A 15,448-nucleotide genomic window follows, 5' to 3' on the forward strand; every position below is an offset into this window, starting at 1 on the left:
ACCATCCCTGATTATAATCGCTCCACCATCGGTGGCCCTGCCTTCTGTTGCCTGGGCCCCAAGCTCTGGAACTCCCTCCCTAAACCTCTCCGCCTCTCTAAACCTCTCTCTCCTCCTTCAAGACGCTCCTTAAAACCCATCTCTTTGACCAAGCTTTTGGTCACCTGCGCTAATTTCTCCTTCTGTGGCTCGGTGTCAAATTTTGGTCTCATAATACTCCTGTGAAGCACCCTGGGACGTTTCCCTACGTTAAAGGCACTATATAAATGCTTGTTGTCGTTGAATCATGGGTAGATTTCCCCCCCCTGCTCGCTGTGTGTCGGAGATATCGCGAGTGGGGTGAGACAATCGCATCATCAGCCCCGCTGGGCTTCGATTTGCCAAATCAGCACTGCCCCGAGATTCATAAAAACATCAGAAATAGGGGCAGGAGTCGGCCATTCGGCCCCTCGAGCCTGCTCCGCCATTCAATAAGATCATGGCTGATCCGATCATGGACTCAGCTCCACTTCCCCACCCGCTCCCCATAACCCTTCACTCCCTTATCGCTCAAAAATCTGTCTATCTCCGCCTTACGGAGATGAGAGGGTTGACCTAAAAGGAAAGGTTGAGCAGGCTGGGCCTCTACTCATTGGAGTTCAGAAGAATGAGAGGTGATCTTATCGAAACGTATCAGATTATGAGGGGGCTCGACAAGGTGGATGCAGAGAGGATGTTTCCACTGATGGGGGAGACTAGAACTAGGGGGCATGGTCTTAGAATAAGGGGCCACCCATTTAAAACTGAGATGAGGAGGAATTTCTTCTCTCAGAGGGTTGTAAATCTGTGGAATTCTCTGCCCCAGAGAGCTGTGGAGGCTGGGTCATTGAATATATTTAAGGCGGAGACAGACAGATTTTTGAGCGATAAGGGAGTGAAGGGTTATGGGGAGCGGGCGGGGAAGTGGAGCTGAGTCCATGATCGGATCAGCCATGATCGTATTGAATGGCGGTGCAGGCTCGAGGGGCCGAATGGCCGGCTCCTGCCCCTATTTCTTATGTTCTTAAGTTCTTAAATATATTCAGTGACCCAGCCTCCACAGCTCTCCGGGGCAGAGAATTTCACAGATTCACGAGAAGAAATTCCTCCTCATCCCCGACTTAAATGGGCGGCCCCTTATTCTGAGACTATGTGCCCCCTAGTTCTAGATTCCCCCACGAGGGGGAAACATCCTCTCTGCATCTACCCTGTCCAGCCCCCTCAGAATCTTATGTTTCAATAAGATCACCTCTCATTCTTCTAAACTACAATGGGTACAGGCCCAACCTGCTCAACCTTTGCTCATAAGACAAACCATTTCATCTCAGGAAATCAGGAGGCGATCTGATCCTTGCAATGTTGTTCCCACCCACTCCCTGATTGCCTTACGTTTAATATATTTGAGGAGTCGCATAATGGGGCTTTGTTGGGATCTTATCTCAGTACCGGCCTCTCCTAATCCTCCTGACGTGCGTGGAGACGGTGCCCCAACAGGGTGACTGGGGACGGCTAGCATTGTTTAACTATGCACTGGTTACCGATTGAAATTCCTCCAGCTGATCGTATCTGAGCCAAGAGATCCCAAGGGTGCCACAGATAAGGACTGCAGCGATGCTTTGATGGGAGGCTTTGGACTTTTGCCCCGTGAGCTGGAAGAGCTGACCGGACACCCGCACGCCAGCATTAACCCTGCTGCAAAGGCTATCGGCTTCCTGCGAGACACAGATATAAGGGCCGAGGCTACGCCCAGCGATCCCCACATTGCCAGAGCGCTGACGGAGCAGAGGTAAGCTGGGGGGGCAGGGGCGGGGTGGTGCAACTGAAGGGGAACTGTGAGTGAGACAGGGAGAGACGGAGAAGGAAAGCAAGAGGGAGGGAAGGATTGAGACAAGCTAGAAAGACTTGCATTTATATCGCATCTTTCAGCACCACCAGACGTCCCAAAGCGCTTTACAGCCAATGAAGTACTTTTGGAGTGTGGTCACTGTTGTATTGTGGGAAACGCGGCAGCCAATTTGCGCACAGCAAGCTCCCACACACAGCAATGTGATAATGACCTGGATCATCTGTTTTTGTTATGTTGATGAGGGATAAATATTGGCCCCCAGGACACCGGGGAGAACTCCCCCTGCTCTTCCTCCAAATATTGGCCGTGGGATCTTTTACATCCACCTGAGAGGGCAGACGGGGCCTCGGTTTAATGTCTCATCCGAAAGGCAGTGCAGCGGAGGCTCTCTCAGTACTGCCCCTCCGACAGTACGGCGCTCCCTCTGACAGCGCAGTGCGGCGCTCCCTCAGTACTGCCCCTCCGACAGCGCAGTGCGGCGCTCCCTCAGTACCGCCCCTCCGACAGTGCGGCACTCCCTCAGTACTGCCCCTCCGACAGCGCAGTACGGCGCTCCCTCAGTACCGCCCCTCCGACAGCGCAGTACGGCGCCCCCTCAGTCCTGCCCCTCCGACAGTACGGCGCCCCCTCAGTACTGCCCCTCCGACAGTGCGGCGCCCCCTCAGCACCGCACTGGGAGCGTCGGTCGAGATTTTTGCGCTGAAGTCCCTGGGGAAATAGAAAGGAGAGCTATCGCAGATATAAGGGGAGCAAGACGCGGGAGACTTATTGGGGCACAGGTTGTTTTGGATAAGCTTTGGTTTGTGACTCATGTTAGAAAGCTGAAGAGGACAAAACAGACTGAACACTGTGTCCCGTGTGTCTGACACACAGTAACCCCAAGGAGAGGGACGATCAGATCCTGTTATGCGCATCGGAGATGGTGTCAGTTCTGCAAAGATAACAATAAATTTAAAAAAAAAGCCACCCACACAAAATGCCGAGGGGCTGATTGAGAAAGGGGGGTGGGGGCGGGGAGAGAGAGCCTGTCGTAACTTGCTCACAACCCCAAGTAACCTCTGCTGATTCAGCCACTTCAATCGCAGCCCTATAAAAGGGGCGAGCCCGGGCGAGATGCATTTCCACTCCACAAAGCGATCGGGTAAGCCACCTGACCCACAACGAGGGAGGGAGGGAGGGAGAGAGAGAGAGAGAGAGAGAGAGAGGGGGAGAGAGAGAGAGAGAGAGGGAGGGAGAGAGGGAGAGAGAGAGAGAGAGCCGAGGGAGGGAGGGAGGGAGGGAGAGAGAGAGAGAGAGCCGAGGGAGGGAGGGAGGGAGGGAGGGGGAGAGAGAGAGAGAGAGAGCTTAAGCAACTAATTGTCACTTCGAACCAGGCTCTGAGTAACTTCAAAGTGTCCCGGGCGTTAAGTGTTGCCTTTGCGGATTGCTGCTCTGCTCTTTAGGAAATTGTCTAAATTTGTCTTCTTTCCCTTTAATCTCTCCGCAGTCCCGACAACCGAGAGCAACCATGAAGTTCCTTGCGGCAGTTCTAGCGCTGGTGCTAATTGCGGGTAAGTAAAGACTTGCATTGATATAGCGCCTTTTGAAACCTCCGGATGTCCCAAAGCGCTTCACAGCCAATGAAGTACTTTTTTGGAGTGCGGTCGCATGTTGTATTGTGGGAAACACGGCAGTCAATTTGCGCACAGCAAGCTCCCACACACAGCAGCGTGATAATGACCCAGATGTGGTTGAGGGATAAATATTGGCCCCAGGACACCGGGGAGAACGCCCCCTGCTCTTCTTGCAAATAGTGCCATGGGATCTTTTACGTCCACCTGAGAGGGCAGACGGGGCCTCGGTTTAATGTCTCATCTAAAAGACGGCACCTCCGACAGTGCGGCGCTCCCTCAGTGCTGCCCCTCTGACAGGGCGGTGCTCCCTCAGTACTGCCCCTCTGACAGGGCGGTGCTCCCTCAGTACTGCCCCTCTGACAGGGCGGTGCTCCCTCAGTGCTGCCCCTCTGACAGGGCGGTGCTCCCTCAGTACTGCCCCTCCGACAGTGCGTCGCTCCCTCAGCACTGCCCCTCCGACAGTGCGGCGCTCCCTCAGCACTGCCCCTCCGACAGTGCGGCGCTCCCTCAGCACTGCCCCTCCGACAGTGCGGCGCTCCCTCAGCACTGCCCCTCCGACAGTGCGGCGCTCCCTCAGTGCTGCCCCTCTGACAGGGCGGCGCTCCCTCAGTACGGCCCCTCCGACAGTGCGGCACTCCCTCAGTACTGCCCCTCCGACAGTGCGGCGCTCCCTCAGTACTGCCCCTCCGACAGTGCGGTCCTCCCTCAGTACTGCCCCTCCGAAATTGCGGCGCTCCCTCAGCACTGCCCCTCCGACAGTGCGACGCTCCCTCAGCACTGCCCCTCCGACAGTGCGACGCTCCCTCAGCACTGCCCCTCCGACAGTGCGGCGCTCCCTCAGCACTGCCCCTCCGACAGTGCGGCGCTCCCTCAGCACTGCCCCTCCGACAGTGCGGCGCTCCCTCAGCACTGCCCCTCCGACAGTGCGGCGTTCCCTCAGTACTGCCCCTCCGACAGTGCGGCGCTCCCTCAGCACTGCCCCTCCGACAGTGCGGCGTACTGCCCCTCCGACAGTGCGCGCTCCCTCAGCACTGCACTGCGAGTATCAGCCTAGATTTTTGTGCTCAAGCCCCTGGAGTGGGACTTGAACCCACAACCTTCTGACTCAGGTGGGGGGGGGGTTGCTGCCCACTGAGCCACAGCTGACACAGTGGCGGTGATTTCAATCGTTCTCCCTCCCTGCGACCCCTGGTTTTAAGTGAATTATCGAGGTGCGTTCGTGAGTGAAAAGTTGTTTAGGGCATCGTGTCACCTGCTGCAACATCAAGCGACCCAACGCGCAACTGTTAAAAATAAAATGGCTGCTGATTTTGGCCCCTTGCTCTCTGCAGTGCACTAGAGACATCCCAAACACATCGCTGTATAGAGTCGCGGGAGGGAGGGAGTTCCATGGGGCTCTTCCGCCCCTCCTCCTCCTCACTCTGCGAGACAGTGGGACTTACCTCGGAGGCAGGGGGTGGGGGTAGGGAAATTACCGGACTTAACCTCGATCCTGGTCAATCAATTCTCTTTGTGTCTCAAAACGCCCCAATAACAACAGAGAAGTCCGGCTCCAATTGTACAGGGTATTGGTGAGGCCACACCTGGAGTACTGCGTGCAGTTTTGGTCTCCGTGTTTAAGGAGGGACACACACGCATTGGAGGCAGTTCAGAGAAGGTTCACTCGGTTGATCCCACAGATGAGGAAGTTGTCCTAATGAGGAAAGGTTGAGCAGGTTGGGCCTTGACTCATTGGAGTTTAGCAGAATGAGAGGTGATCTTACTGAAACGTGCAAAATTCTGAGGGGGGCTGGACAGGGTGGATGCAGAGAGGATGTTTCCCTCTCGTGGGGGAATCTAGAACTAGGGGGCATAGTCTCAGAATAAGGGGTCGGCCATTTAAAACTGAGATGAGGAGGAATTTCTTCTCTCAGAGGGTTGTAAATCTGTGGAATTCTCTGCCCCAGAGAGCTGTGGAGGCTGGGTCATTGAATATATTTAAGGTGGAGATAGACAGATGTTTGAGCGATAAGGGAGTGAAGGGTTATGGGGAGCGGGCGGGGAAGTGGAGCTGAGTCCATGATCGGATCAGCCACGATCATATTAAATGGCGGAGCAGGCTCGAGGGGCCGAATGGCCGACTCCTGCTCCTGTTTTTGATGATGTTATGTAACAGGGCACAGGACATTTCACCGACGGTCGGCCGAGGGACAGAATGGCCTCCCTCTGCCCCGTTCCACACTGCGATTCTAAGCTCGGTGGGGCCACTCGAAATGAGGATGCAAATCGGGCGGGGTTCTACAAAGGGCTGGTGATCGCCCCTCTCGCTGATTCGCACACAATCACAAACCAAAATCTCACTCCCATCCCCACCTTCCTGAATGTATCACGGTTAATCCAACAACAATTGCATTTATACAGCGCCTTCAATGTAGTGAAATGTCCCGGGGCGCTTCACAGGAGCGCAAATCAGACAGAAATTTGACACCGAGCACCTAAGGAGATATTGGCACAAGTGACCAAAAGCTGTGTCAAAGAGGTGGGTTTTAAGGAGCGTCTTAAAGGAGGAGAGAGAGGTTTAGAGAGGCGGCGAGGTTTAGAGAGGGAGTTCCAGAGCTTGATGCCCAGGCAACAGAAGGCACGGCCACCGATGGTGGAGCGATTATAATCAGGGATGCTCAGGAGGGCAGAGTTAGTGAAGGGCAAAGATCTCGGGGGATTTGGGGCTGGAGGAGGTTACAGAGATAGGGAGGGGTGTAGGGGCTGGAGGAGGTTACAGAGATAGGGAGGGGTGTAGGGGCTGGAGGGGGTTACAAAGATAGGGAGGGGTGTAGGGGCTGGAGGAGGTTACAGAGATAGGGAGGGGTGTAGGGGCTGGAGGAGGTTACAGAGATAGCGAGGGGTGTAGGGGCTGGAGCAGGTTACAGAAATAGAGAGAGGTGTAAGGGTTGGAGGAGGTTACAGAGATAGGGAGGGGTGTAGGAGCTGGAGGGGGTTACAGAGATAGAGAGGGGTGTAGGGGCTGGAGGGGGTACAGAGATAGGGAGGGGTGTAGGAGCTGGAGGGGGTTACAGAGATAGAGAGGGGTGTAGGAGCTGGAGGGGGTTACAGAGATAGAGAGGGGTGTAGGGGCTGGAGGAGGTTACAGAGATAGGGAGGGGTGTAGGGGCTGGAGGAGGTTCAGAGATAGAGAAGGGTGTAGGGGCTGGAGGAGGTTAGAGATAGGGAGGGGTGTAGGAGCTGGAGCAGGTTACAGAGATAGGGAGTGGTGTAAGGGCTGAAGGATGTTACAGAGATAGGGAGGGAGTTGGGAGGGTAAACAGAAATCAGTTTGCCGTTAATAGAATTGAGGGAGTGGGCAGTTTATTTTTCATGGTGGATTGAGTTTATTTGCCTGCTTTTGATCATAAGAACATAAGTAATAGGAGCAGGAGTCGGCCATTCGGCCCCTCGAGCCTGCTCCGCCATTTAATACGATCATGGCTGATCTGATCATGGACTCGGGTTCACTTCCCCGCCCGCTCCCCTTAACCCCTTATTCCCTTATCGTTTAAGAAACTGTCTATCTCTGTCTTAAATATATTCACTGCCCCAGTTTCCACAGCTCTCTGGGGCAGCGCATTCCACAGATTTACAACCCTCTGAGAGAAGAACTTCCTCCTCATCTCAGTTTTAAATAATCATTGACGAGTTGAGCATATCTTGATTAAATTGAGGGGTGAGGCCTTGGGATGAAAATTCTTCAGTTTTATTCAAGGACAACTTTTACCGTCTGCGGAATAATTGCAGAGAGGGAAACTGTGTCTTTGTAAGACTGAGATACGCCTCCAGAAATCATTTAGGTGGTTTCTCTAGCAGGACCCAACGATTCGAATTCTTTGATCTCTTGTCAGTCGCCAGCCGATCAGCTCTGAGTGATGTGGGTCTGGTGTGTTGTAAACATTTGCTCAGATACGATCAGTGAGGGCCACAGCCCACAGCGGGCTGGGAATGTTAAACGCGTCTCACCTCAAACCTCGCCCCTCCCCCGCCTCAACTCCCCCGTATCCCTTCCCTGCCTCCCCTCCCCCAACTCCCCCTCCCCCGTCTCCCCTCCCCCAACTCCTCCTCCCCCAACTCCCCCTCTCCCTGACCCCTCAACGGTAACTCCTCCTCCCCTGCCTCCCCTCCCCCAACTCCCCCTCCACCGTCTCTCCTTCCTCACTCTCCTCTCCCCAACTCCCCCTCCCTTCCCCTCCCCTCCCCCACTCTCCTCTCCCCTCCCTCGCTCTCCCCTCCCTCGCTCGCCCCTCCCTCGCTCTCCCCTCCCTCGCTCTCCCCTCCCTCGCTCGCCCCTCCCTCGCTCGCCCCTCCCTCGCTCGCCCCTCCCCCTGTCTCCCCTCCCTCACTCGCCCCTCCCCCACTCGCCCCTCCCCCACTCTCCCCTCCCTCACTCTCCCCTCCCCCAGTCTCCCCTCCCTCACTTTCCCCTCCCTCACTCTCCCCTCCCCCAGTCTCCCCTCCCTCACTCTCCCCTCCCCCAGTCTCCCCTAACTCACTCGCCCCTCCCACATTCGCCCCTCCCCCAGTCTCCCCTCCCTCACTCTCCCCTCCCTCACTCTCCCCTCCCTCACTCTCCCCTCCCTCACTCTCCCCTCCCCCAGTCTCCCCTAACTCACTCGCCCCTCCCACATTCGCCCCTCCCGCAGACTCTCTCCGCCCCCCCATTTTCACCTCAAGAGCCAGACCTTTCAGGAGTGAAGTTAGGAAACATTTCTACACACACAGGGCAGGAGAGGTTTGGAGGTACTGAGTTGATGCTGGGTCAATTGTTCATTTTGAATTGGAGATTGATAGATTTCTGTTATGCAAAGAGATACGGGCCAAAGGCAGATAGATGGAGTTAGGTCACAGATCAGCCATGATCTCATTGAATGGCGGAGGAGACTCGAGGGGCTGAATGGGCCTCCTCCTGTTCCTGTGTAACGGGCTCGAGGGGCTGAATGGGCCTCCTCCTGTTCCTGTGTAACAGGCTCGAGGGGCTGAATGGGCCTCCTCCTGTTCCCTGTGTAACAGGCTCGAGGGGCTGAATGGGCCTCCTCCTGTTCCTGTGTAACAGGCTCGAGGGGCTGAATGGGCCTCCTCCTGTTCCTGTGTAACAGGCTCGAGGGGCTGAATGGGCCTCCTCCTGTTCCTCTGTAAGAGGCTCGAGGGGCTGAATTGGCCTCCTCCTGTTCCTGTGTAACAGGCTCGAGGGACTGAATGGGCCTCCTCCTGTTCCTGTGTAACAGGCTCGAGGGGCTGAATGGGCCTCCTCCTGTTCCCTGTGTAACAGGCTCGAGGGGCTGAATGGGCCTCCTCCTGTTCCTCTGTAAGAGGCTCGAGGGGCTGAATTGGCCTCCTCCTGTTCCTGTGTAACAGGCTCGAGGGACTGAATGGGCCTCCTCCTGTTCCTGTGTAACAGGCTCGAGGGGCTGAATGGGCCTCCTCCTGTTCCTGTGTAACAGGCTCGAGGGGCTGAATGGGCCTCCTCCTGTTCCTGTGTAACAGGCTCGAGGGGCTGAATGGGCCTCCTCCTGTTCCTGTGTAACAGGCTCGAGGGGCTGAATGGGCCTCCTCCTGTTCCTGTGTAAGAGGCTCGAGGGGCTGAATTGGCCTCCTCCTGTTCCTGTGTAACAGGCTCGAGGGGCTGAATTGGCCTCCTCCTGTTCCTGTGTAACAGGCTCGAGGGACTGAATGGGCCTCCTCCTGTTCCTGTGTAACAGGCTCGAGGGGCTGAATTGGCCTCCTCCTGTTCCTGTGTAACAGGCTCGAGGGGCTGAATGGGCCTCCTCCTGTTCCTACAGTAACAGGCTCGAGGGGCTGAATGGGCCTCCTCCTGTTCCCGTGTAACAGGCTCGAGGGGCCGAATGGGCCTCCTCCTGTTCCTGTGTAACAGGCTCGAGGGGCTGAATGGGCCTCCTCCTGTTCCTGTGTAACAGGCTCGAGGGGCTGAATGGGCCTCCTCCTGTTCCTGTGTAACAGGCTCGAGGGGCTGAATGGGCCTCCTCCTGTTCCTGTGTAACAGGCTCGAGGGGCCGAATGGGCCTCCTCCTGTTCCTGTGTAACAGGCTCGAGGGGCTGAATGGGCCTCCTCCTGTTCCTGTGTAACAGGCTCGAGGGGCTGAATGGGCCTCCTCCTGTTCCTGTGTAAGAGGCTCGAGGGGCTGAATTGGCCTCCTCCTGTTCCTGTGTAACAGGCTCGAGGGGCTGAATTGGCCTCCTCCTGTTCCTGTGTAACAGGCTCGAGGGACTGAATGGGCCTCCTCCTGTTCCTGTGTAACAGGCTCGAGGGGCTGAATTGGCCTCCTCCTGTTCCTGTGTAACAGGCTCGAGGGGCTGAATGGGCCTCCTCCTGTTCCTACAGTAACAGGCTCGAGGGGCTGAATGGGCCTCCTCCTGTTCCCGTGTAACAGGCTCGAGGGGCCGAATGGGCCTCCTCCTGTTCCTGTGTAACAGGCTCGAGGGGCTGAATGGGCCTCCTCCTGTTCCTGTGTAACAGGCTCGAGGGGCTGAATGGGCCTCCTCCTGTTCCTGTGTAACAGGCTCGAGGGGCTGAATGGGCATCCTACTGTTCCTGTGTAACAGGCTCGAGGGGCTGAATGGGCCTCCTCCTGTTCCTTTGTAACAGGCTCGAGGGGCTGAATGGGCCTCCTCCTGTTCCTGTGTAACAGGCTCGAGGGGCTGAATGGGCCTCCTCCTGTTCCTGTGTAACAGGCTCGAGGGGCTGAATGGGCCTCCTCCTGTTCCTGTGTAACAGGCTCGAGGGGCCGAATGGGCCTCCTCCTGTTCCTATGCTGTGAGGATCACCATCCCACTGGGCTAATGTTGACCCTTGTCGAATCCCTCTCTTGCAGGTTCCCATGGATCCCCGCTGTCCAAACCACAGCCGAATTTGGAGTCGGCCATCGAGAGGTTCATGACCTTTGCAACCCAGATGTCCCAGACCACGGATGACATGATGCAGAACATCCGTAGCACGGAGCTGGACCAAAAGTTCCGGTGAGTATCTGGTTGCACAAAAGCACACGTTACGTTTAATAGTGAGACCCTCTCGGGTAAGAGAGACTTGCATTTCTAAACGCTGCTTTTCACGATTGCACAATGCCCCAAACCGTTTCACAGCCAATAAAGTACGCCTTTTGTAATGCAGTCACTGTTGTATTGTGGGAAACGCGGCAGCCAATTTGTGCACAGCAAGCTCCCACACACAACACATGTGATAATGACCCAGATCACCTATTTTTTTTGGTGATGTTGGTTGAGGGATAAATATTGGCCCCAGGACACCGGGGAGAACTCCCCCGGCTCTTACACCAGCCGCGCTCCCTCAGTACCGCCCCTCCGACAGTGCGGCACTCCCTCAGTACAGCCCCTCCGACAGTGCGGCGTTCCCTCAGTACCGCCCCTCCGACAGTGCGGCACTCCCTCAGTACTGCCCCTCCGACAGTGCGGCACTCCCTCAGTACAGCCCCTCCGACAGTGCGGCGTTCCCTCAGTACTGCCCCTCCCACAGTGCGGCGCTCCCACAGTGCGGCGCTCCCACAGTGCGGCACTCCCTCAGTACTGCCCCTCCGACAGTGCGGCGCTCCCTCAGTACTGCCCCTCCGACAGTGTGGCGCTCCCTCAGTACCGCCCCTCTGACAGTGCGGCGTTCCCTCAGTACTGCCCCTCCCACAGTGCGGCGCTCCCACAGTGCGGCGCTCCCTCAGTACTGTCCCTCCGACAGTGTGGCACTCCCTCAGTACTGCCCCTCCGACAGTACGGCACTCCCTCAGTACTGCCCCTCTGACAGTGCGGCGCTCCCTCAGTACTGCCCCTCCCACAGTGCGGTGCTCCCTCAGTACTGCCCCTCCGACAGTGTGGCACTCTCTCAGTACCGCCCCTCCGACAGTGCGGCGCTCCCTCAGTACTGCCCCTCCGATAGTGCGGCGCTCCCTCAGTACTGCCCCTCCGACAGTGCGGCGCTCCCTCAGTACTGCCCCTCCGACAGTGCGGCGCTCCCTCAGTACTGCCCCTCCGACAGTGCGGCGCTCCCTCAGTACTGCCCCTCCGACAGTGTGGCGCTCCCTCAGTACTGCCCCTCCGACAGTGCGGCGCTCCCACAGTACTGTCCCTCCGACAGTGCGGCGCTCCCTCAGTACTGCCCCTCCGACAGTGCGGCGCTCCCTCAGTACTGCCCCTCCGACAGTGCGGCGCTCCCTCAGTACTGCCCCTTCGACAGTGCGGCGCTCCCTCAGTACTGCCCCTCCGACAGTGTGGCACTCTCTCAGTACTGCCCCTCCGACAGCGCAGTACGCCGCTCCCTCAGTACTGCCCCTCCGACAGTGCGGCGCTCCCTCAGTACCGCCCCTCTGACAGTGCGGCGCTCCCTCAGTATTGCCCCTCCGACAACGCAGTACGGCGCTCCCTCAGCACTGCCCCTCTGACAGCGCAGTGCGGCGCTCCCTCAGCACCGCCCCTCCGACAGTGTGGCACTCCCTTAGTACCGCCCCTCCGACAGCGCAGTACGGCGCTCCCTCAGCACTGCCCCTCCGACAGCGCAGTGCGGCGCTCCCTCAGCACTGCCCCTCCGACAGCGCAGTGCGGCGCTCCCTCAGCACTGCCCCTCCGACAGCGCAGTGCGGCGCTCCCTCAGCACTGCCCCTCCGACAGCGCAGTGCGGCGCTCCCTTAGTACCGCCCCTCCGACAGCGCAGTGCGGCGCTCCCTCTGACCCCGCCGTCGCTCACCCTTCACTCCTTCGCTCTGCAGGGCGCTGCTCGAGGACTGCCTGTCCGAGCTGAACGTCTCGGCGGACGGGCTGGGCGCCAAGCTGGGGCCGTACGGTGAGCGCTTCAACGCGGACGTGGCCCACCTGCGCGAGAAGCTGGCCCGCGACCTGGGCAGTGTGCGGTCCATGGTGATGATCTACAACGAGGAGGCCCAGCTGATGGTCAAGCAGAACCTGGAGGACGTCCGCCAGACGTTGGCGCTGTACCTGCGCAAGTACCGCAAGCGCCTGACCCGCGACCGCGAGGAGATCAGGCGCAAGTTCCAGGAGTACAAGCAGGAGCTGAGCGAGCGGGGCCAGCGGACGCTGGACGACTTCCGCCAGGTGGTGGAGCCCTACGCCAGGGCCGTGGGCGACAAACTTCAGCGCCGCTTTGACGACATCCACCAGACCCTCAGCCAGCAGGCCGAGGAGGCCAAGGCCCAGGCCCAGGTGCTCCACGGGCAGGTGTCGGCCAACACCGAGAGTCTGCGCGAGGCGCTGAGCCAGCGGATGGACGAGATCCGCGTCTGGTTCGAGACCGAGGCCCAGAAGGTCTCCCAGCGTTTCACCGAGCTCTTCGAGTCGCTCCGGGAGCACGAGAGCCCCCCGGCCCGCAACTGAGGCCACTCGGCCCAGCACCGCACGCGGTGCTCCCAACCCCCCGCTCTAAATCGTTCCCCCCCCCCCCCCCCCCCGCCTCTCTTTCCTCTGTCATACCCGACAATCCCGGCCTCCCCTGTCCACCCGCCGGGAAGCCGCAGTTTAGCGAATGGTGCTTTTTAAACAGGTGCGTGTGCGCGAACACAAGAAACACGAACCATTCGGCCCCTTGAACCTGCTCCGCCATTCAATACGATCATGGCTGATCCGATCATGGACTCAGCTCCACTTCCCCGCCCGCTCCCCATAACCCTTCACTCCCTTATCGCTCAAAAATCTGTCTATCTCCACCCAAAATATAGTCAATGACCCAGCCTCCACAGCTCTCTGGGGCAGAGAATTCCACAGATTCACGATGAAGAAATTCCTCCTCGTCTCCGCTGGTTAAATGGGCGGCCCCTTATTCTGAGACGGTGCCCCCTAGTTCCAGATTCCCCCACGAGGGGGAACCATCCTCTCTGCATCCACCCTGTCCAGCGACCCCCCCCCTCAGAAGCTTGTGCCTTTCCAAAACACGCACACCCGGCCAAAACCACGCTCGCTCCTCAACGCCAAGCGAACGGTCGCGGACGCAGGGCTTAACCTCTCGGCTTCTCGTTTCCGCTCGTGGTTACCTCGTGGGGTTGTGCTTCGATAACGGGCGCAGACCCGAGCTGGCGGACAAAACCCGATGAACCGACCGCCGCCGGAGGGGAGCATTAGCCTAACGTCGACACAGCGGGAACGTTACGGCTCCCCGCCTTCCCTGCCCCAGCCCCCTCTCTCTCTCTCTCTCTCTCTCTCTCTCTCACTCTCACTCTCTCTCTCTCTCTCTCTCTCTCTCTCTCTCTCTCTCTCACTCTCTCTCCCTCGCTTTCCAGCCACATTTCTGCTCGAAGCGGTTTGCTGTGTTGTGATTAAATGGGGGGGGCTGCGTTTGGGCCGATATCTTCCGCCGATATCGCCCACGCCAAACCGGATCCGGAGCGGGGCAAGGGGGGAGCCACGTGTCACCCGCTCCCCAAAAACCCCCCCCCCCCCCCACACCTCACTGCAACTTGAAGTTGGCGAACTGGGATTAAACGACTTGCTTCCGGCCTCTCTCGGTCCATGGACACTCAGAAATCTTTGCCTTTCCCTTCCCCCCCCCCCCCCCCCCCGCCCCCAACCCCTGCTTCCTGGCCGGGTATCGGCATCTCGAGGCTCTCCGCGCGGTCAGGCTGTCAGAGCGATTAACTCAATAAAGAAATGGTTTCCAATGCTGTATCGTGCCTGGTTCTCTCTGCCACTCACCCACCGCACGGTCTGAGACAAAGATCAAACATACTCATTGGAGTTCAGAGAGGCGATCTTATCGAAACGTATCAGATTATGAGGGGGCTCGACAAGGTGGATGCAGAGAGGATGTTTCCACTGATGGGGGAGACTAGAACTAGGGGGCATGGTCTTAGAATAAGGGGCCGCCCATTTAAAACTGAGATGAGGAGGAATTTCTTCTCTCAGAGGGTTGTAAATCTGTGGAATTCTCTGCCCCAGAGAGCTGTGCAGGCTGGGTCAGTGAATATATTTAAGACAGAAATAGTTTCTTAACCGATAAGGGAATAAGGGGGCGGGCAGGGAACGAGACCTGAGTCCATGATCGGATCAGCCATGATCGTATTGAATGGCGGAGCAGGCTCGAAATGGGCCGAATGGCCGACTCCTGCTCCTATTTCTTATGTTCTTATGTCGGGAACAGCAGGGCATAATGAGCTCCTCCGATCACTTGCCCCGTCAACGATTCCTGAATCTGGTACCTGCTACCGGAGGTAGGGCCTCCCGTGGGGCAGAGCCCAGGCACACCTTACACAAACTCAGGACGTACCAAAGTGCCTCGCAACAAATCCCTGCATTTATATAGCGCCTTTAATGTAGTGAAACGTCCCGAGCGCTTATCAACCAACAATTTGACAGTGGGCTGCAAAAGGAGAGATTAGTGCAAACGACCAAAAGGTCAAAGAGAGGCGGAGAGGTTTAGGGAGGGAGTTCCAGAGCTTGGGGGCCCAGGCAGCAGAAGACACGGCCACCGATGGTGGAGCGATTATAATCAGGGATGCTCGGGAGGGCAGAATTAGAGGTGCGCAGAGATCTCGGGGGGTTGTGGGGCTGGAGGGGGTTACAGAGATTCGGGAGGGGTGTAGGGGCTGGGGGAGGTTGCAGGGATAGGGAGGGGTGTAGGGGCTGGAGAAGATTATAGGGATAGGGAGGGGTGTAGGGGCTGGAGCAGGTTACAGAGATAGGGAGTGGTGTGTAGGGGCTGGAGGAGGTTACAGAAATAGGGAGGGATGTAGGGGCTGCAGGAGGTTACAGAGATAGGGAGGGGTGTAGGGGCTGGAGGAGGTTACAGAGATAGGGAGGGATGTAGGGGCTGCAGGAGGTTACAGAGATAGGGAGGGATGTAGGGGCTGCAGGAGGTTACAGAGATAGGGAGGGGTGTAGGAGCTGGAGGAGGTTACAGAGATAGAGAGGGGTGTAGGGGCTGGAGGAGGTTACAGAGATAGGGAGGGGTGTAGGGGCTGGAGGAGGTTACGGAGATAGGGAA

General features: G+C 57.8%; 1 protein-coding gene across 1 annotated transcript; it reads left to right on the forward strand.

Moving 5' to 3' along the window:
- Positions 1–2,960: 2,960 nt before the first annotated feature.
- On the forward strand, positions 2,961–14,126 carry LOC139240433 (apolipoprotein Eb-like). The gene is made up of 4 exons (XM_070868957.1): positions 2,961–3,005; positions 3,351–3,414; positions 10,332–10,476; positions 12,228–14,126. Exons 2-4 carry the CDS (start codon positions 3,372–3,374, stop codon positions 12,847–12,849), a joined length of 810 nt encoding a protein of 269 aa, XP_070725058.1. The 5' UTR covers positions 2,961–3,005; positions 3,351–3,371; the 3' UTR covers positions 12,850–14,126.
- The last annotated feature ends 1,322 nt before the right edge of the window (positions 14,127–15,448 follow it).

This window comes from Pristiophorus japonicus, chromosome 31 (assembly GCF_044704955.1).
Source record: "Pristiophorus japonicus isolate sPriJap1 chromosome 31, sPriJap1.hap1, whole genome shotgun sequence".
NCBI lineage: Eukaryota > Metazoa > Chordata > Chondrichthyes > Pristiophoridae > Pristiophorus > Pristiophorus japonicus.

What these genes read in the sequence shown, in the direction of transcription:
- LOC139240433 (XM_070868957.1), top strand. Translation starts at nt 3,372, where the DNA reads ATGAAGTTCCTTGCGGCAGTTCTAGCGCTGGTGCTAATTGCGG. An exon ending in AGCGCTGGTGCTAATTGCGG is followed by an intron (nt 3,415 to 10,331) that starts GTAAGTAAAGAC and finishes CCTCTCTTGCAG; the next exon opens with GTTCCCATGGATCCCCGCTG. An exon ending in GAGCTGGACCAAAAGTTCCG is followed by an intron (nt 10,477 to 12,227) that starts GTGAGTATCTGG and finishes TTCGCTCTGCAG; the next exon opens with GGCGCTGCTCGAGGACTGCC.